This window comes from Pezoporus wallicus, unplaced genomic scaffold, assembly GCF_028554395.1.
Source record: "Pezoporus wallicus isolate ANWC-B61680 ecotype Strahan unplaced genomic scaffold, APGP_CSIRO_Pwel_v1 contig_5485, whole genome shotgun sequence".
NCBI lineage: Eukaryota > Metazoa > Chordata > Aves > Psittaciformes > Psittacidae > Pezoporus > Pezoporus wallicus.
In genome coordinates this window covers 5,863,024-5,885,546 of record NW_026641550.1, presented here as the reverse complement: position 1 = coordinate 5,885,546, position 22,523 = coordinate 5,863,024, and the positions used below count along the sequence as shown (strand labels likewise).

Sequence of the window (22,523 nt, the reverse complement as noted above, 5' to 3'; positions counted from 1 at the left end):
GAAGCTACCCCCTCCAAATGTGAAGACAGTGATGAGCAGAACTAGAAACCTCTTGAGCAAGAATAAAGAAACTGGGCTCCATCGTTACTACACTGAGGTCAGAAACGTTCTTCAGATACAGCTTAAAACCCACTGCTGAACAAAGTTACAAATGCTATAAACCCACAGTAGCACTGCTTATAATTTACTATTTATTAATTATTTCTTGAAAATTTAAGGAAAAGATCCCACTTTTTCCTTGTGACATTGTTGGCATTTGTTACAGGATGCTGCTTTTGTTTAATGCTGTTCAGGATGTCTGAGGTGTGCAGGTGCTCTCAGCCCATGCAAAGAGAAAGCTGTTTTGCGGCCCTGCAGAAAAGGGGCAATAGCCACATGGCATTATGATCAGAAGGGATGAGGAGACCTTGACCTGCACATTGGCTGCAGTGTCACTCCTACCTCCACTGCATTCGGGGACTGGATGAAGTTCAGGGCAGGGGAGAGATTTTTTTAACTGGCTGGCCCACCCTAGTAAGAACGTCGAGAATTTGCTTTTGGGCAAACCTGAAGCAGCTTCTTAGTGAAGTCTGTCTAACAGTTAGACCTGACATGCAGGTGATCTTTCTCCTCATTCACAGCCCTCAAAACCAATTCTGTACCAGTAGCCAGAAATGCAGCAGTCAAATGTCTTTCAGAAACGTAGAAACTTCGGCGTTTTTTTACATTTGGAAAAAATAATCATTACCACCCAAGGAAGCCCATCTCAAAAAGCTGCTTGCACCAGCACTGATCTCCAAGAACTGATTTTGTGATATTTTTTTTCTGCTTCATTATCCACCATTCAGAGTAACAGTGAAATGCTGCCCCACTCTTGATTCCCCACCCCATTCCCTTATACACTGGAGACATGGAGCTAATTAGCCAGATGAAGAGGCATCCATCATTTGACTGTATGGATCTGTCTGGACTGATGGAGCATTAGTCCAGAACCCAGACCCTGTCCTAAATCACCAGCCTGAGCTCTGAGTGTTCACCATCACATTTGCTTGAAGCCATCACTGGACCTCTTGTCTACAAGTCCTCTACAAGTTTGCCTTAGAGAAGGTTCAAACTGGACTGGAGTTATCCACAGAGAAGTTACCCAGAAGTATAGAAGTTACAAGAAATTATCCAGGCAAAGCACGGCTTCATGTTCTACAGCATCCCAGAGCACTAAATGCCTTCTCTGTTCTGTAATACCTATCCATGCCATTTATGCTTCAGGTTTCATCTTTGTAATCATGTTTCCCTCTATTTCTTTCATTTAGATCATAATACAGCACCTTCTTCCCATATCCCAGCACAGTCTCTTGAGGTTTCAGTAGGACAAAGACAGAGTTAAGTCTACTCCCAAATTTTCAGTGTCAAAGCTCAGCAGCATCACAAAGCTGCATCGTACAGACCTCATCGTAACGGTACATCATTTTCAGTCCCCGACAAGACTTCTGTTTTTCCACATGCCGCAGGGCACACTCCAAGCAGAAGACAACATTTTCATTCTCCTGTACGACCTATATAAAAATGCAGGAGTAGGGGGGAGAAGTGCAATAAGCCCCAGATTGTAGCCATGTTATGCACACAGTATTGAATTATTGTCTGAGCTATTAAACCTGTATTTTACTACAAGTTGGTTAGAGGCATAAACACAAAGTATTACACATTGTGAAATGATTCAGAATGTGTAAGAAGAAAGTACATATCCCTTTTTGAGTGCTAATGTTGGCAAATACGTATGATTTATAAAAAAAAAAGCACCAATAGTAATGCAGGCCCAATCCAAATAGTGATATATGCGTAAGTATCTAACACATAGCCTAAAGATTTCCTGAAAGCAGCCGTTTCAAATTACTTTAAAAGCTGTCTTGAATGAGGATAAAATCAGAAGCTTAGCCACAGGATTCCTCAGCTACTGTCTCGTTCAGCAGAGGTCACATTTGCTCAGCTGGCTACCAGCCAAGCCTACACATTCCAGTTGGAATTTGACAACCAAGTTGATTTTTTTGTCCCTTACTACTGTTTTCACAGCGTGATGAGGAAAAATCCTTTCCTTCATTACACTTACTCCAGAGCAAACAGGCCAGAATTAAGAGGATCTTAATTATTTTTAAATAGACTCATTTTAAAGTGACTTCAAATTAATACTGCTTAAGCAGCCATCCAAAGACATGTATAAACATGTATAAACTGAGTGTATTCTATCTTAGGGGGGAAACAGGTATAGCTAACCATTTAATAAGTTACATTGCCCTTCCATCAAAAACCTGACCTATGTAACCAAAAAACCCCAAAAGATGTCAGAATAATTGCAGTATTTCCAGAATATGGACTTGCACACATTGTACTTTTAAAAATATCTCATCTTGGAATTAAGTGGTACATGAGACTGTGGGAGGAGTTTTTTGATATCTTTAATTAAATTGCTGTATTTCTAGGTGTTCTGCATACAGCTAAAATCCTGGAAGTGTCACCACGGTGGTTAGCACACCTTCAAAAGCCAGTAAGCAATTACTTGTAAAGAGAGAGAAAGTTTATGGGCATGAATCCTGTTTCTGAACAGACAGGTTGGCAAACAGCATCGCAGCTTGATAGACAGAATACATCTACCCTGCAATTTGTCTTGTAAGGAAGTTGTCGCAGCACAGGCTGTAGCTGCATGCCTAAGACTCAGGGCACATATCTGAGTTGCTAGCTCATCCTGGGAACTGTTCTGCCATGACTTACAACTACTGGCAACCAGCAGGTATCTTTGTTATCTCTACTAGTGCAGTGCAGCTGAGTGACTAGTTTACCCCTTCCTTACAGGGGGAGGAAAGCTAGCTGACACTAACTGTTGTCTTCTGTCACTGCTGCCTGAGGCAGTAAATGTTCTGAGACAAACCAAATCAGGATCTCTGCATCACGTGTGGAGTGTATGAGATGACTCAGTAGTCATCTCCCGTCTCTCAAATGCTTATAGTCCATTACAGTGCCCTAACAGGGGAGAGAATACCCCAGAGGTGGCAAAGGACTTTACTCACCATGGAAAGATAGCACAGGTGCTGACAAATCTGACATCTCCTCTCCGACGTTTCTAACTGCAACCACTTTCGAGGCTTTTTCTTTCCATCCATCCCCGTGCTGCTGCTGTCGTGGCTGCCGTAGCGCGCTGAAGAATGGAGACCTGCCTCGTAAAGCTGCCGCCGCTGCCTCAGCTCTGTATCCCTGTGAATGTTTTATGCAATTAGACACAGGCATCATCTCACACCACCACAAAGCCATGTATAACCACCTTTTTACCACCATCATCACTGAAACCTTAGCTCCACACAGCAAAGCCCTGAGTGTTGTTGGAGGTTGGTGCCATTCCCTACGCATGGTGAGAGATAGCCAGCACCACAGAAACACTGCCTAATTGCAAAAGCTATCTCCGGATTTTAACAGCAACCACTGTACCGAGCCAGTGGTTCTCAAACTGCTCCACAGAGAACTGGGGACTGACGAGTACTTCCTGTAGGTCAGCGGTTGCCCAGGGCCATGTGAAGTCGGGAGATGTGGCTAACATGACTCTCATCCCTCAAGTTGCCAAAAGCCACCTGGAGCAGGAAGCCACCTTCATCAGGAGGCAGAGATGAACCAAGGACCTGCTGCCATGAGGAGCTTCAGGCAGGAAAGGGGGAGCGGGGCAAGTGATTGTGCCAGAAGACGATGATCTTGCTGTACACCCGGGGAAAGAGGAGATACCAGTTAAGGATCAAAACTAAGCCCTCCAGCTGCCCTTCACCCATGGTATCCACAACGTGGACGGTACTTCCTATGCTGAACTACACAGCATTAGGAGTGCAGGTCAAGTTGGAGCCGAGTGGAAGACAGCAAGCGTGGAGTGAGCTGAGCAGATGCAAGGGGAGAATAAAAAAGCTCACCACAGACACAGCTGAAGATGGGTGGAAAGCCAAGCTAAGCAAATGGCATGGGCAAACTGAGCAACCAAGGCAGATCAAGAGAGGAGGCAGCAAAAAACAGAACAAACAAGCAAAACAAAGCAAAGGGGAAAAAAATATGGTGCAGTGTCCCACTTTGGTTTTTTTTTATGGGTTTTGTTGTGTGGGGCTTTGTTTTCCATAAGCAGACACAGGAAGGACCGATACCCTCCGAAGAATCCCAACCTAAGCATAAGAACAAGTTAGAGAACCACTCTGATAGATGTCGACGTGACGGTCTAACAGCAAGCACCAATATTTCTGTTTCACCTTTCGCACTTGCAGTCTTTTCCTCTTCAAGGAAAAAAAAGTAATAATAAAAAAAAAGGCACTTGGAAGGTCTCATTCCCATAGGGGAACCAGCTGCAGGTAAAGCAGTCAGTACACCTCTTTGTATTTCTTTCTGAACACTAAAACAACACATGGGCTGTTTTCCCCTTCAATCTGTCACTGGAAATTTTCCAAATGAACATGCTAGTTAGTTAAATACAGTTTGTAGGTTCCATTCATCAAAACTTTCTTGACATCTCGAGTATCAGTTGTCACAAACTTGAAAGATAGGAAGCAACTACATGGTAGGGAACAAAAGAGAAGATCATTACACAGGAAGCCAGGCAACATTGTGTTTTCTTTTTTTACCTATCTTAAGAGAAACCCTAAACATGTTTCCTTAATACTGGGGAGAATGCGAGATGCATTAGCACCTACAAATAAGCTGCTCACTTAATGGCTTAAATCAAGACAACTTTCTGTAAGCAAAGTACCTTCTACAACTGCAGCATAATAATCTTGATGCTGAAGACAAGAGTTCCTGGTGCAGAACCCATGACAGACATGGATTGACAGTGGCTACTGATGCCAAGAGGCTGAAAAACTGAATAAAGGTATTTATCCACCTGGCACCACACAGTTCACGTAATGCTTCAGGAAAGCTTGAATCTCAGCACCAAGAATCAACAAAAACAAAAACCCACGGCAAACTGTAGCTTTAATTCCATGATGGTGCCCGAAGTAGGGAATTCTTAGAGTAAGACATCCTAACCATGGGCACTCTCACATCAGATACAGCCAAGGAAACTGCTTCTTCCACATGTGGCTGTCTTGGAGTTTGTTTGCTGGGCTTTTCCTTGGTTAAGTAGGTACAAGACATGCATCTGAAAGGGTTACTTACATTATCCACCTCCAGAGTCTGTCAATGAAAACAAAATAGGTACAACAGGTCCCCAATTTGTTACCTGAGCTCTCCAAGAAGTGATGATATTGTACTCAGAGTCGGCCCATTTTCCTTTTTTGCTTCTGCTGTTGCAATCTGATAAAGCAACTTTTCCATCGAAAATGGTTTGGCGATTCGTCGTCTCTTCATTTCCTGGGACAGAAATTGCCCAATTAGTTCTTCAGCATTTTGGAAAAAAATAAAAGTTATAAAGAATGACTTCAATGTAGCCAAAAGGAGCCTTTTAAAACCACCCAAAGTAAAAGCTTTCCACAGTCCAAATGAAGCAAAGCATTTATGTTCCAACTTACAACCAGCACTAACTACACACTGAAACAAATGCTAATCAGAAGTAAATCCTTCCAAGTAGAAAGCGAGGTGCCCAAGGGCTTTGCTGAATTGGGTCCTCCTGATGAAAAGACTGCAAAAGGAGACTTTCTGCTCATGCCTTAGGTGAACCAATGCCACAGAAAAAACTTGAAACCTTAAACCAAACGCATGCTACCAGCCATCATAATCAACTGCTTTCTTGAAGAATGCCCGAGTGCCTCTTAACGGCTAACATTCTGTTTTCATTCAGAGTCAAAAGTAGAAAGCAAAAAAGCATCTGCAGTGCATGATGGCATAGATGAAAATATGAAATCAGCCTCTTTGCTACCTCTTCTTAATATGCTTTGCTATGAAATTTAATGCAGAATAAAAGATAGGCAAAGTCTGCATCTATAAAGAGAAAGAAGCAAAATGTAAGTACTCCAGTGTCCCCACATTTCCGGTACACCCTTTTTTCACAGAATAAAATTAAACATCAGTGGACAAGACCAGGACAGGAGAAATGTCCCCAAAATGAGAAAAATAAAGAGACGGATGCCCAGGCATAGGTTAGCTTGCAGTTTACCAAAGTGGAGGAACCAACCTCAAAATTCTCTCCCTAAAATCTGATCTTTCCTGTGAAGACCAAGAGGAGTACTGTGATCACTTAAGGTCACTAACACACTATTTGCACTCTCAGCCACCCAGTAATATCTGTCTTTCTCACCTACTTGACACACAGGGCTGCAGTTATTTTGCATCTTTTAAAATATCAAAGACAACAACTAGCAAAATAGGCAGATGTCAGGGGAAAAAGACAAGCAAAAGGAGAGGGTTTGGTTCTGTTCAGTTTTGCCTGTTACCAGTTCCTCTCTGTGTAAGCTTTTAAAGCTACTTTCCTGTCAGTGTGAACTCAGTGATTTTAAACCCTTTTGATAATTCTTATGCAGGCAAATTCCTTTAGTTACAGCACACTTGGGAAAAGCATAGCGTTTTCCCAAGTATCTGAAGTTTTGTGTCATTTGAAAACTCTGCCCCTCTGTAAAACAAAACAGGTTGAGCTGTACTGGCCTTAGTACAAATCCCTGAGGAATGCAGAAAGAGACCTCCCTCCCTGATAAGAAGTGACCATTTATTCCCATCCTCTGCTTCTCTTTAAATCATTTAGTTTTCTGGTGAGTGAACTTTCCCTCTCAACCCACGACAGGTTTATTTCTTTAAGAACCCATCCCAAGGAGCCTCTTCCAGAAATGCTGACAGACTCTGTCAACTGGATTTCTTTTGTCCGTCTATCCTTCCAAAAGCTTCACAGCCTGGGGGCCATGACCTCATTGCAAAAGCCACGTTGATTACCTTGGTCTTGTTCTTTTCTACGTTTATTTGTTCTTTAGGAAGTGTTTGTCTGAAATCTTTTGCTCTGCATTTGTGTCTATTCACATGCATCTTGCTAGAGTGGATGTTTTACTTGTATTTTAATCTTCTGCATACAAAAGGGGGTTTTTGGTCTCGTTTCAAACAAACAACTTTCCCCTGGTGTTAGGCATGCCAAGTTTAGTGGGGGTTTGCCTTTTGAACATTTTTTTTTTTGCTAAGCAGTCTGCATGTGTTGTGAGTCTCTAACACAGCATCTTTAAGCAATTTCTATGCTGCACGCAAACACTTAACCCTTCTTTTCTGCATTCTCAATTTAACAAGCTTCCTTAGTTTTATGCAAGGCTGTCTTTTGAAATGAAACACCACAGCAGTGGGTATGGTTTACTGCTCTTTCAGGGTTCTTAATCTCTGCTCACCATCACAGTGCAGCTATTTGACAGTGATATTTTGAGCTGGGCTCCACCATTGCTGAGAAGCGAGATGAGAGTTTCTTCTCCTTGCATGATTTTCCTAACTAGCTGCTCCCAGAAGCCATTTCTGTTCTGGCATTACACACAACATAACCACTATCCTAGCTTTAGGAAGAGACCAGCATTTCCCATTATCATCGTATATCCTGGCCTCACAGGTTTTCTCATCTCCTTTAGCATGACACAGGCTATACACCATCGGGTATGGTGAAGCAGGAGTGAATGTGCAGAGTGATACAGTTGATGCTGAGGAGCCAAACACCCACAGCGTGTGTATGTAAAGCTGATGGCTTCGAAGCAGTCTAGCCTGGTCCTGTGGCCACACTGTCACTGGTTTTGGAGGGCACTTCTTTCGTCTAAAAGCAACCCAGTCTGCTAAGGCAGCTCTGTGATAGGAACCAAGGAGTGGTCATTGCGTGACATTATAAAGGCACATTCCTCAACCAAACTAAAACTTGTTGGGGGGAAACACAGAAAGCCTCTGCCAGCATACTGGCTGGACAGTCAGGAGAACAGTGCTAAACTAATACCATGCCTTTCCTATTTAGAACAGGAAGATCAGGGCACAGGGATTCTGTCACCCGTGACAGAAGTAAACCTGGATTATTTTACTGTAATCTCTCTTTTGGTTGCAGCAGTGCTGCTCCAACCAGATGACTAACTCCATCTTTCCTATGTACTTCTTCCTCTCCTACTACAGTACCAGCTGAGTCTCTTCACCAAGTTTCTGGTGGGCCCTATAGCACCAAAGCCCTGCTTTAAAACCAGATGTTCTTTCTTATTTCCGAACTTCTAGACCAGAGTGCATTCATTTAGTTCAGCATTCTGTTTTCCTGTTTCCTAAATGAATTGTACTGACTTTGCCCCACGCCTTATTTGAGGACATGAAGTTACCCCTTTGCCATTCCAAACACAAACTCTTCACCACACCTGTAAACCTTTTCCTCATCCTAAATTTAAAGTTTCAAGAGCTCTCAGGGGTGTTTTTTAAAAGCCAGCAACCTGGTTCCACATATGGTTTAGGTGAAAACTCTGTCCTTTACACACGCTTTATACTAATTCTTTTATTCCCACAATTATCCTAACTCCTTACAAATTGAAATCAATGCCATTTCAGATGCAGAATTTCATTTTTTCCATATATTAAAGGAGACTGAGCAGTCACTCAATACAGAAATGAAACAACACTGTTTAGTAATATAAAGAGAGTCACTATAGAAAAAATCAGGTCACAGTATCACAGAATGAAACCAAAGTTAATTTATCAAACAGCTGAAAACTGTCAATATTGCTGTTGAGAACAGACAGACAGGAAGGTACAATTGTCAGAGTTCATTAACAGTCCAAAATGGGAATCTTGCTCATTACACAGAATGTGTCAACCTCTGAAAAGCACAATCCCAGCCCACCTTTGAAAATGGCCAAGTGCCTTGCCAAAGTGAAGGAACCAAGGAAAAATTTCCAAAATTTAAGGGAGTTAAGAACATAGGATAGTTTGAGGAAGGAAAGGAGGGAAGGAAAATAAAAGAAGGAAAAGCAGAGTGCAGTGGGTGTTTACAGAGTTACTTTGATAAAAACATGTTTCTGTGGTTCTCCTAAAGTCTGTGAGAACTGTGACTTCAGTTTCCAGAGTAGGTTATCACAGATTGGAATCCGATGGATTTTCAATCAGCTTATGTTTACCCAATGCAAAGCTCTTAAAACTTAATCAAAAGAAACTGTTCTTCAGAATTTGAGGCACCAAGAAGAGCATTTTAATTGCTGCATAGTGAATTCTGTCTCTTACAGGACTGGCATTTCCAGAATGTCAAGCAAGTGTTCGGCAGAGCAATAAATATAGCATATGGAGTTAACGTAATTGTGTACCTTCGGATAGAAAAGGTTAGCTCAGAATTCTCGTTCCTTATCTATACACATATACAATTCCCACCTTTCCCCACAATAAATCTGTAATAAAATAACCTCTTATTTCAAACTAAGTTAATATTCAGTTAGTATAATCAGGCAGGAAGAATTCCATTAACCCTAAAGATCCAAAACCCAACATTTAATTACTTACTAACCACTTGTTCTCAAGCTGTCAATGATAATTTACTAGTGGTTTAGCTACAAAACACTACCAAAATAGCATCTGTAACCCATAGTGTATTTGAGGAGTTTGGGAACACAATGAGTGACATATATTCTTTGTCCAAGACCACAGAAATGTAGTCAAAATCGTGATGACTGGACAATTCAGCTGTTGGTTTCGGCAGACAACCTGCCTCGGTTAGTCGTGTGAAAAGGCAATGGGAAAGGGCTTTTATTTACATCTTAGTATTGGATGTGAACCTACGCTCTGTGAACATAAGGATTTTCAAGTTGATTAAAATTGAAATTGCCCTGATCAACAGCTTTTCCTGAATGGAGAGGCAGAGAAAGACACTCAATACAGCTGTGAGTATTGACTCTGCCTATCATAGGAGCTACTAAGCACAGTTTATTCAGATATTTGCACCTGAGATTCGAATGGTTCTAGAAAACATTACTTAAAATTAGTAAGCATAATACAATATATATATACACAATATATTATCATTAGCTCTGACGGGATTTTTGAAAAGCTTCCTCGCTTTTTTCATGCCTTGCAGAACTTTTTTATTTAACAGTCCACAAAATTAGACGTAATTGTACAAGTCTCACAACGCTGTCCATCCTGAAATGTCGGTTTAGATGGCAGGGCCATGAATCCATTTTAACTCCTTTTCTCAACTTACCTTGGCTGTTTTAAAGCCCATACTTGTCCACTGGGTGGTAGCAAAGTGCACTGTTTCAGAAACACTATAGCCACAACACACTTTGGACACAAAGGATCCAGGAAAGCAGACAACGAACTGCCCACTCTGCTGTACAGTACGGTGCACCCTGATCCCCTCCTTACACAAGATTTCTGGGGAGATCTAGAAACACATAAAAGCAAAACAACAACAAAGAAAGAAAAGCAAAGAACAATCAGACCTTTGACACTTATATCCCCCTCCCTTGCTGGGTACTGACTGCAACATGCTACTTGTTTGCTCTGCTAACTGCTCAGCTCTGTTCACTTTCTCTCTTCCCTTCTACACATGCTGAGGCTTAGTGTTTGGAGTGAGAATTACAGAAGTGGCCCTTCTGAAATCAACAGTTTAAACTTCCACTTGCCAAACAATCTCAAACACAGAGCCTCAAAACAATACTACCTATTACTACTACAGAAAGTAATGCAAACTGTTTTCCATGTAGATCTTTTCAGACTTGGCATTGAATCATCCTTGCTACTTCACTTCTGTTAACATGCTAACATGAATAGCTGAAGGAGGGTCTTTGTTATGGGCTCCCAAATTTATATTTACACGCACTAAATTTATATTTAGTTATATTGCTATCCACAAAATAAACAAGGGAGCCAAAACTACTCGGAAATCCTTCTAAGTATTAGGTTTCTCATATCCATGGTGGCTTCATAAAATCTCAGTCATGGCAGATTGATTACAAAACACTCCTTTTGTGAGGCTAAACACACTGTGGTCAGTATTAGAAATGGGTATTTAAGGCACTGTCACATTTATTTTTATTTCAACATTTTAACATATGAGCCTTGCTAGAAAAATGCCATGTGGGTAAACACTGCAATTAGGAAGTAGCCAGATTTTAACAACAGCCTCTGCATCATTTTAGTGTAAGACAAAACCAAAATAAACCCCTGAGCAAACAGCATCCTGATTAGCACTGGGTTCTCAAATGGGAATACGTCTCCCAGTGTTAACCTACCATTACATTACTTTCAAGCATTTCCAGCCCTGGAGTGCCATTGGCTTGCAGCAGGGTATGTACCACATCATCAAGTTTGTTCTCCTCCGCAGCAGGAATGCAATACCTGTTGTTTTGTCAGAGGAAAAGAGAAAAGATTTACTGTGGAGTAAATAACAGTCCACAGCTACACAGGAACAGGCAATTCAGATCAGGACACTGATTAAAAGAAATTAAATGCAGGCTTTTCCACACAGTTCTTTCTGGTAAAACGCTGATGATCATGGAATGCTGTTTATTTAGATTCAGTCTGATGGTGTTCACTAAATGCCAAAAGACATAAAAATCCCTGAAACAGAAATATTAAAACTCTGTTCAATCAGAGGAGAGAAATCAGTCACAGAATAGTGTTCACTTTAATGGCACCAAAACGAGCAGAAGCTGGCATCTCATGAGCACCAATATATGTTGTTACCTTTATCTTAAATGGCTGCATTTATTACCTGTGCATCACCCAAGCAATCATTTTATTTAATAACATTTTCTGTTTGTAACAATGAAGAAACCACAAATCACCTTTACTGTTAAAACACAAAGTACCCTAAGAGCTTCCTGCCTTGCTTACTAAATAAATCCCACATCCCTTCTCTTCCTTGCAACAAAAGACCTGACTCAGAGCAGCCGAAGGAGAAAGAGAGATTTAAAACTTTGCTAGGTGCATGCCAAGTTCCACATCCTCCTCTCCTTCAGAAGCCAAGGAAGAACCTGTCCTCTCTGTGCTCACTGCCAGCAGTGCTTCCTATGCAGAAATTACAAGAACATAAGAGTCCTGTTAGAGAGCAGTGTAGGGGAGAGGGACCTGGGGGTCCTAGTGGACGACAGGATGACCATGAGCCAACACTGTGCCCTTGTGGCCAAGAAGGCCAATGGCATCCTGGGGTGTATTAGAAGGGGGGTGCTTAGTAGGTCGAGAGAGGTCCTCCTTCCCCTCTACTCTGCCCTGGTGAGGCCGCATCTGGAATATTGTGTCCAGTTCTGGGCCCCTCAGTTCAAGAAGGACAGGGACCTGCTGGAGAGAGTCCAGCGCAGGGCAACGAAGATGACTAAGGGAGTGGAGCATCTCCCTTATGAGGAAAGACTGAGGGAGCTGGGTCTCTATAGTTTGGAGAAGAGGAGACTGAGGGGTGACCTTATTAGTGTCTATAAATATATAAAGGGGGAGTGTCACGAGGATGGAGCCAGGCTCTACTCAGTGGCAAACAATGATAGGACAAGGGGTAATGGGTACAAACTGGAACACAAGAGGTTCCACTTAAACTTGAGAAGAAACTTCTTCTCAGTGAGGGTGATGGAACACTGGAACAGGCTGCCCAGGAGACATTCAAAACCCTCCTGGACACATTCCCGTGTAACATTATCTAGGTGTTCCTGCTCCGGCAGGGGGATTGGACTAGATGATCTTTCGAGGTCCCTTCCAATCTCTAGCATACTGTGATACTGTGAGTCTCAGGTCTTAGCTTCACGCATCCAGAGAACTGCTATTTTGCTGGATGCAGGGCGGCAATATGGTGACAATTAGTCACTACTCTTGCTTGCACTCTGCTAGAAAGGTGTTTATGTCCACCCAGAAGATACCTGTTCCCCAAGATCTGGTAGCTGGTACCTCGTAACTTCAAACTGAGCAGTGCAGTTTGCTGGGAAAAAACACTGCACATCACAGGATTCCCAAACCTGCCTTGCATTGCTGCCATGCTGTGCTTGATCTGAAACATTAGTTTATTCAGACTTGTTATGCTCAGGACAAGTAAAAAGCGTCTCTAGATTTATCATGACTTACTAGTTCACTTCAAGCAGCGAGACTGCAACCATGTGCCCCCACGACACACACATAAAAGGGTTTGGGGGAAAGGGTAGTTTCCTTGTTATTCATCCAGTCTCTCTGTCAATTTCATAAAGCATTCTGCTGGCCTTACAGACCTTGTTAGGATATTTGCTTATAATGTGCACTAATACAAACTCCGTATGTGTCACACAGAGTTATCCTGCTTGATGAGTCTGCAGGAGGCTGTACTTTCTACGATTCAAACATCTCGTTACTGTTCACTGTCCTGATGATGACTTTGATGTGTCTTTGTTGATCTTCAAGCCAAATACCAGAGGAGATGACAGTATCTACTCATACAGCTAATTGCAGCCACAATAAGGGCTCTAATGAGCTGGCTGCCTGGGTGTACATAGACTGATTACTTACACATACATTGACAACGATCAGGACCTTTCTAAAAAATCCGATGGTTATAGAGAGGTGAAGAACTTTAACTTGATAAAGCTGAAGTCCCAACAGCAATTTTAAATGCATGCTGTGTATCAAACAGTTTGCAGTACCTGCGTTGCTATCAATGACAGCTTCAGAACAGCTCCATGTGTGTAGCATATTACTCTAGTTACACTACAGTAAGAGATTTTAAATGGTAATGCAAATATTTTCAGTTAAAACCCTGAACACTGCAGAGCCTACTCTTTCCTTTTGGAGTCAGAAAATACAGCTGGAACAGCCAAAAGATCCAAGCATGCAGCCCCTCACCAGATGGGCCCAGGAAAAAAAGCAGAGAAAGGATGTGTGAAGAGGAGGGGATAGCACAAAAGTGTATGGGACTGACTACTCGCAGGGCTGAGGGGAATGGAGATCCTTTGCAACTGTGGTGTGTGCTGCAATTTCACTCATTTGCAATTCTTGATCTACTTGTAAAAATGGGAGGAGAGCAGCCAGAATAGACTTCTGAGTGTCTTGGGCAGAACAAGGTTCTCTTCACTCTTTTAATGGGCACCGAAGATCCCTCCAGAATAAAATGTTAGGTCACTGACCTCTGCCCTGCATGCAGATTGAGTTCTCCCCTGTTTACTCTTCAGAAGGTAAAACCTGAGGGATCAGATAGTGACCTGAGCAATTTGCAGGTAAATGAAGCACCAGTGATTTTTAGCACCACAGGGATGTGTCCTTTGAAGAGAAGATTTCTGGATGCTGGCTGGACTTTGCAAGACAGAGGAGAGCTTTGATGTCCAGTAGCCTCCTTTGTTATCGCTGAAGCAGCCACCAAAAGCAATGCTGTCAGGGCTACTCCAGGTATTACACTAGACCTAGTTATTAAATTCATTTTTTCCCTCAATAAAGTTGGGTACTTTATTGCAATATTAAAAGTTGCAATGAGTTAATAATGAATACTAGCCTGACACTTCAGCCTGGCAGCCTTGCCAAAGAACAGCTTTTACAAACTCAGGAGTTTCACATCTCCCTTCTTCTGAGTTATTACACATTATCAATGTTTCATCAGGACAATCATCACAATACACCTGAAACTATGTACTTGTGTTTATAAGCAAGCCCATCAAGAAAAAGCAAATGGCTTCCTTGGTTTTATTCTTCTCAGCTTGGAAAAACAGAGACAGTGGCTTTTCCTAAAACTGGCTAGCTGCATTCAAGACTGTTCAATCCCAAAAGGCAAAAGGTATGTTTTGACATGCACCGTATGAACAGAGTGGCCTCAGAACTTAATTAGGGGAATTCTTGAATGCCTTTTATTTGGAATTTGCTGTGATTTCAGACTAGATGAATGTCACAGAGAAAAACAGACTCACCTAAGGTTGAGGACAATGTAGCTTGCTCAGCAGTTTGTCCTGATAGTGTACTATTATAAAAAATTACAGATTCCTGATTCACAGAACAGGGAGAGGAGCCATGAAATGCTCACGATAGACAGGAACAAACTCCCAGATGTGCAGCATAATCCAGCATTTACCTTTACCCCTTGCTATGATCACATACAGAACATATCTCCTGCTTAAAATATTTTGAGAGAGGAGCTCCTGCTTTAATGGGTTTCCTCCAAGAGTTCAAATTCTTTTTTTGTGGAACATGTGCTTTCCCAGTGACAGCTGGGTCAGCACCTCTGACATCAGCAGGTGGGAGGTAAAGGCAATGGCCAAAGTACACACTTTGCATGTGAATGAAGAGCAGCTGACGCTGCCACTGCCTCCATGGGGACTTCTGGAGGCAAAAGGGGACCTCCACAGGCCTTTTCCTGTCACACCACCCAAGGAGCCAAAGTCTCCCACATTTCAGAGTTCAAGAGGGGAATGGCTGGAACTGTTGAATGGGAACAGGATCCGGTTTCTCACCTTTGCAGGGGACACCACTTAAGTAACTTCTCTATTGTGTTTTCTCTCATCAAGAAACAACAGTTACACTGCTTATGATTCCTTGTTGTCAATGATAATCCTCTTGGGTAATAATACCAATGTCACAGTAAACTGACAGAAAGGCACATGACATGCCAGCAGCACCTGCTTCCTTTAATCCCTCCATCAGCTGTTGTACTTCCATTGCAATCTAACTCATCATCATCTCTAGTAGCATGTATGCACTGAATTCAGGAAGGATTCACCATGTTCAAGAACATTTATAAGCTGAGTGTTAAGTCTATTTTCATGATCTGTCTACCAAATATCTTAAGGTCCTTTCCAACCCTAACCATTCTACGATTCTATGAAATATGAAATGTAGCTAGCAACTAACTGATGATGTCCACAGAGACACTACAATGATGTGTGTAATCATATTAAAAATTATTATCATCATGAAAAAAGAGAAAACGCTAGGGACCTGGTAGATACAGAGTTCAAGAGTTTTTGCACTAAAAAGGACAGCACTGCCTATGTAGTCAGAGTGTGGGTTCAGTCACTTTACAAGTGGCAATATAGAGCTTACTTGACAAGTGTTCTCCGTCAGCCTAAGGAAAGTCTACCTTGACTAGCTCTCGTCTGACTTCCACGTGATGAAAACTTTCCACAGATTAAACGGTGTTGTCAAGCAGAAACAGTTTATTACTAAATATTTCAGACTAGAGCGTGGAAGAGAAAAGGAAATTTTTCTTCCAGGAAAGGGCATTTCATCACCAAAGTTTATACTACATTTTCTCATTAAAACTGTGACCACACACACTTGGCCTTTCTAGGTGGGACTCATTCATGCAAGAGGTACTACACAAGCTGCTATTAACACCAACCTACAGACAGCCCCTGCAGTGAATGAGAAGAAAAAAACCCACAGAAATACCTACCAAATGCAATCAGCACCAGTGTGTAAGTAGTCAATGTATGGAAGGTGATTTTGGTCTCGAGACCAGCATGAGGTAGAAAAGACCATGCCGATATTTAGCCAAGGAATTGTCACTCCTAAAGCAGAGAGATTGAAAATGAGTTATGATTAACTGCAGTTTCTAATTAAAAGAGAGTTTGAGAGGGCGTTTCTGTCGAAAATATTTTTCTACCCACAAGCTGACCCTTAAGTTTTAAGTCTTCCTGCCAGAGCGGGTAATTCACACAGAATAATTTAACAAATCCAGCATTTCCACTAACAACATATCTACCAATTATATCGCCTTTGAACATATTTGTTTTCTAATAGCTGTAAAAAAATTTTATCCTTCAAAAATGTACAAATACCCGCAATTTTAGCTCAATGGCATTGATCAGAGGACGTTGTTTCATGTTGTCAAGCATACATGTACTTTTAAACAGATACCGTGTTTCCCGGCTGGTTTGTTCAGGCTCAACATCTGCATGGGAGACTGAGTTAGGCTTTCAGCTAATGTTTCTACCAGTAAATTGCAATGGTACATTGGACCACTCGTGACGATTCATATGGAAAACCTGTGTGCTCTTCCCAGTGCTACAGACTAGGTTTACAAGTAAGGAATTGCATGGCTCTGTACTTTGTCACACTGACACAAAGCAGGAACACTGATGTACTGGCAACAAGAGAAAGTGATACTGCAAGTACAACTGGTTCCTCCCAGATGTATGGTCTCAACTATTCATTAATTCTTTATCTGCACACCTGCCTTCATTCCTTTAAATATCACATGCTATGTACAACTGCATGTCTACCTGGTCAGCCAGTGAACAGAGGGGCCAGGGAGAGGAGACTTTGGTGACTATGCAGCCACATTTATAGAGGACACTTATTCTTGCTGGCAACATAGAAAAGAGACTTGCTTACCAGGCACAGCACCAAGATGTCGCAGGATGGATCCTGTATTATTAGGAAGGACTGTGAGGTTCCACCCATGCCTGTTTGAGAGGTGACACAGAGGCAGATACATGTCAGCACACATTCCTGGTGCCAACATCCCCAGCACCAAGCTGCCCTGCTGGCCTTATGCCCCCACCTCTACTCAGAACAACGGGGCAGCTGGCATGAGCCAACAAAACATGGATTTGGTGATCTTACCTTGAAAATGGTTCAGATTTTCCCACGGGAAAGCCACTCCCATGGGTGTTGGTATCTACTTTTCCACAATGCACTGCTACATGGCAATCTTTCTGTTCCACTATCCGCCAATACTCTTGCTGTGGTAAGAGAAGGCAGTAATGCATTTTTAATTCACTGAACAAGGCATCTCTCATTAAAATATAAACCCCAGAAATTTACACGGCTTTCATGACCTCAGCGTCATTCAACATAAAACGCTGCTTAAAAGTAAGAATATAAATACTTTAAAGTAACAATGAATCGAGTAGACAGCATTCGGATCCTTCTGGCTCCTGTGCTTCAGCACATGACAGATTAAGACTTCTTTCTCTCCCTCAGTTCATCAACACCTTTATTAAAAATGTCAAAAAATTAAAAAAGGAGGAATCAATACAATGCCTACTCAACCAGTTCTTTTTCTCCTATGCTAGACAGCCTTAAACTGCTTATACTAATGTCTGAATGTCAACTATACTGAATCCCAAGACTTAATCTCCTGAAATATATACTTTTACCACCCCTTGTATTGGCCTCACCTCTACTTCAGCTACTGTAGGCTCCTTCGTGAAGCACATGTTCATGATGTTTCTTGCTGTTCTGTAGAAGGTTGTTAAAGAAACAGACCTACCCTGTGGAAAAAGAAAATAAAGTTAAAAGTGAAAATAAAAACCTGTGCCTCCATTCCCCTGGCCTCACTCTTTTCCTTACTTGCTCAATCCCAGATCATAGCAGGGGTAAGGAGGAAAATGTCTCCAGAATATGGGTGGGTCTAAAGTTCATTTCTTATCTGAGGGAAAATACCTCAAAATATACACCAAATCACCAAACCAATCATCTAAATGGCCAACTGGACTTTCTCAGAAGGCCAGGTACGTTGCTTTGTCCAGCATGCTGCTCTATGTTTGATAAATACAAAGATGGACACAGGCCAGCCTTCTGTGACAGGTTGCAAAGGACCCACTAGGCAACCCTACCTGCATTTTACAATCAAATCCAATATATGATCAAAGGGTCATGTAGCTAGCTACTCTCTTTACATACAGAGAAACAGGTGAAAGACTTTCAAAGAATTCACAGAAATATTCAGCATCAAAATAATATTGTATGTGATGGACGGAGGTCACAAAAAGTAGAGTTTACTAAGATTACTGTCATCACCTGCTTACAAAACCAAGTTATACTTGATTCAATAAAAGCAGTTCAACAGCAATGCCCCAGGACCTGTTATTACAAGTTTGAGAAAAGTAAAACATAGTCAAATTGCCAAACAAGAGCACTCTTTCTTGGCACTGCTGCAGGAGCTGCACAAGAAGAAGATCTGTCCTAGTTTTCTGCCTGACCTATACCTAAGTTTCTGGATACCTGCTTTTACATAAACCTATAATAACAGATGCTTTGGGAAGCATCCTCTGATGGCTTTGAAGCATGAGAACCCGCATGCTCCTTTCAGACCAGACAGGGACACCCCTATCACCGTCTCCAGGGCAGGAGCAGCATCCTAGGAAGCAGTGAGCCACAAGAGCTGGCAGGAACCACACCAGCTGCTGTGGCCATACCGGTTTGCAGGCACTCCTGCAGGTAGAGACTAGCATCACTTTGGAAGTGTAAAGTTGAAAATACTGCTGGTTCCACCACTTCTTTCTCTAACTCCCTTCATGTCCACTGGTTGCCCATCTGAGCAACCACAGACTTAAAAACTCCATGTTTAATGAACCTTTTATTACCCAGACTATTACCTTTACAGTTTTTCAATTATGAAACAGATCTGCCAAATCACCTCAGTCTTTTTTTTGCGTTTAAGAACTATGCCCAAGAGTAAACCAGAACAACTATACAAGCAGCTTTTTCCCAGAGGCCAAGTCTCTCACTTTGCCATGCTCCTACAGTTGTAACATTGTCACTTTTTTAATTGAATGCAGCATAATTAGCTGCAGCAAAAAAAGTTTGTGAAATACCCAGGGCCTGGGGCCCTCCGATTCCCATAAACTTCAGAGTTGGATGCTCTGCAAAACAATAAGCAATTTCCTTCATCTTTTAATGCCCTCATGAATCATTTATTGAGGCAGCCTTTTACAACAAAACCTCTCATAAAACACAGGGCCCGCACCAACTGTCGTCACATTTAAGTGTAGACTTCACCGCTCACAAACCAACACACGCTCTTTAGCAGCTTCCTTGATTCAGTTACTTGCCTTTTCCTCTCATCTTACACAGAAAACTAAGGACTCATCTTCCAAGAACAATCATTTCTTTCCATTTTTCAGGTGTGCAGCAAGAAAAGAGTGGGAAAACTGATCAGTTTAGCCCTTTACAATTGCATATACCCATTTCTTCCTCTATCAAGAATTTGGTACCTTTTTAGCCTCCTAAAAGTTGTAACCTGAATTAAGCAGTTGAGGGGGTTTTGCTGGCTGTTTTGTTGCTAGGTTTAATTTTTTTAATCTGAGGCATCTCAAAAGATTTCCTAATGCCAACTCCGAAAATTATTTAAAATGCTATAATGAAGCACTGTAACCAGAACAGAAAATGAATTACTGAAGCATAAAATACCCTTTTCAACACCCTCAAAAATATCTCAACAGTTCAACAACTGTTCTGGGAGTTTCAAGCTACTGAGCAGAGTCTCTGTTGCTGTGACAATACAACAGATGAAGGTTTAAGGAACAAAACTTCCTATTTCCTCTCCTGATTCCTCTCCATGGCCTCTGTGTCGTTCATGAGAACCAACCCAGAGCATCACCACCGCTACCACTAAGTCTGGAGGGAACGCACAGAGAAGGACACTGCAACGCTATGAATGTTAAAAACATTAAAGCAACCTTAAATACAAGCAGAAAATAGGTTTCACAATAGTGACAGGTGAGATGGAGGGACTCTTGTTAAGCCTGAAAATGTTGAGTCCCTGGCTGAAGAGAGCTCAGCACGGGATTCCTAGGACAGTTTCACGTGAGGGTTGGCAAAACTTTCATTGGTGATTTCTTCTGTGTGCCCCTCTAATGGGTCTGCTAACAAATCTTCAGTTCATTCTGTATGGAACAAATGCCGGTTTTAGTCAGCTCCAGTACAGACTTCTAAAGTATTTTCAGAGCTAAAACTGGGGACAGGAGAGAGAAAATCTTGCAGCGGATCTTCCTTTGATGGCAGCAGTTTACTCCAGGTACTTAAAAATAACAATGTTTTATTAGTCAGGTAGAAAAGCCATACATTGAGTAAAGAAAGCAAGAACAGCAGCCTGCAGCACACACTTAAAAGCACAGCAGGCCTCACAGCCTGGAAAGGAGCGACACTGCAAATAATCTGGGGGCCCTGGCAGAAAGTGAACTGAACACGAAGTAGATCTACACAAACCTTGACATACGATATGGTGGTGATTGCTCCTGGAAGATTGGATGTCTCTTTCTAAAAACATGTTCCAGCTCAAGCATGGGCTGACTGCAGAAATTACTGTGTGAAATCCTAACTGTACAACCTCTTCATGGTCTGAAGCATAGACTTTATAGCCTAAACTGGACTACAGCCATATGATTATGAAGTTCTCCTCCAGTCCTCAATCTATTGACCTGGGCATTTACCAAAGGGTGGGTGGGGATTTTGGGGGGGTTTGTGTGTGGTTTGGGTTTTTTAATTAGAATTAGCAATATGCTTTAGAAGGGAACCATTACAATGGCATCATCTGTGGAAACTGTAAGGTGAGGACATCTTCTGGTAAACAAATTTCAGATTTTCTCAGAAACACATTAATAGGTAAAGAACCATCTCCCCTTCACTGATATACACACACAGGGGGATACCATCATTCAGGAAAAACAGAGAATGTAGGATCAAAAGGCTTGTTTCATAAAACCCCATGAAGTACCCTCTGCTATGCCTGTAAGCCAGCATGACTTCCTCTCAGTGGGTTACTCTGGTGCACCAGTGGGTTACTTTGGTGCATCAAAATTGTTGCTTAGTTTCTTTCTTCTACATCTTGAGGTTGCTCTGTTGGCATAACCAGTTCTCACACATCAGTCCTTCGACAGGGCTTTCCCCTAGGAGCTATGAAAATCCATCACATATTTGCTTCCCCATTTCCTCCTTGGTCCATCGCCTGTGACAGCAGTCCCTGGTCTCTACACTGCAGATGACCATGGGATGGGATTCAAATGAGCAAGTCCCAGTGTCCGGGAAGCCACTGGCACCAGGGTGGCAATGTGAGGTGTTGCCTGAGCAGGTCCATGTGCTGCAGCTGCTTTGGTGGGTGGGAAGAACAGCAGCCCGCAGGCTCAGTGATGCTTGTCCCTAAAAAGCTTCTAAGCTCAAAACAAAAGTATTCCCACCGGGTATTGTTGGACTCATGAGGTCCAACGCTGTCAGTACTGCCAGCACTCTCCAGGCAACAGCAGCAATTTGGGAGCTCTCAGCCTTTTGGGATAAAGGCCTGGGGCTCAGGAGACTCAGGCTGTTTATGCCAGCTGTGATTTGCTTGCTAGCCTTTTTTTTTTTATTTTCTAAGCTTTATACTTCTCACAAACTCCAACCCTGCTTTTTCAGTTACTTTCTATCTTCTAAACTTGGGACTTGCACTGGAAAAGAAGTTGAAGGCATTCCCCTGCTAAGTCTGAGGTTGTTCATTCAGCAGTCAGGGTAAGTTGTATCAGATTTTTCATTTAACATCATTAAGCACAGGATATGAACCACAGAAATGCCGCTACACTATTCACAAATGCTACTGTCATTAGATAAGCTTCTCTCTGACAGCAGCATGGCAAAGAGATTGCTTTTCAAAGGTGCAATTGAGGCCAGAGTTCCTGAGTAGAAGAATTTTTGGGCTGACAAATCGTAACAGGCTGCAAAAGAAACCCGAAGCAAGCTCTTAAAGCTCAAGTCATGAGCTCATGTAGTCCCTAAATAGCTTAACAATAAGCCACTCTGGGCTATCTGGCTTCATTTCCTGGTGATGGAAGTGAGATTGGAAGGGGAAGAACAGCGTATTCCTTTACTGGGCACAGATACTCAATGCTGTATTTCTCTCAGAGCACAGCTACAAAATTCAACACAATTCAAAATTGTGCTGCGAGTTGCAGTGCCAAGTCCTGCTCTGGAGTAGGAGACTGCCAAATAAA

General features: G+C 42.2%; 1 protein-coding gene across 2 annotated transcripts in view; it reads right to left on the bottom strand.

Annotated features, from left to right (window-relative positions):
• JARID2 (jumonji and AT-rich interaction domain containing 2) overlaps positions 1 to 22,523 on the bottom strand; it is a 222,718-nt gene that overhangs the window by 2,116 nt on the left and 198,079 nt on the right. For both annotated transcript variants that reach the window (XM_057424216.1, XM_057424215.1), the window contains exons 9-17: positions 17,958 to 18,050; positions 17,401 to 17,519; positions 17,170 to 17,240; positions 16,229 to 16,343; positions 11,133 to 11,238; positions 10,100 to 10,282; positions 5,213 to 5,343; positions 3,039 to 3,222; positions 1,425 to 1,532 (exon numbers count right to left, since the gene is read on the bottom strand). In XM_057424216.1, the coding sequence (XP_057280199.1) occupies positions 1,425 to 1,532; positions 3,039 to 3,222; positions 5,213 to 5,343; positions 10,100 to 10,282; positions 11,133 to 11,238; positions 16,229 to 16,343; positions 17,170 to 17,240; positions 17,401 to 17,519; positions 17,958 to 18,050 (1,110 nt within the window). The remainder of the gene's footprint in view (positions 1 to 1,424; positions 1,533 to 3,038; positions 3,223 to 5,212; positions 5,344 to 10,099; positions 10,283 to 11,132; positions 11,239 to 16,228; positions 16,344 to 17,169; positions 17,241 to 17,400; positions 17,520 to 17,957; positions 18,051 to 22,523) is intronic.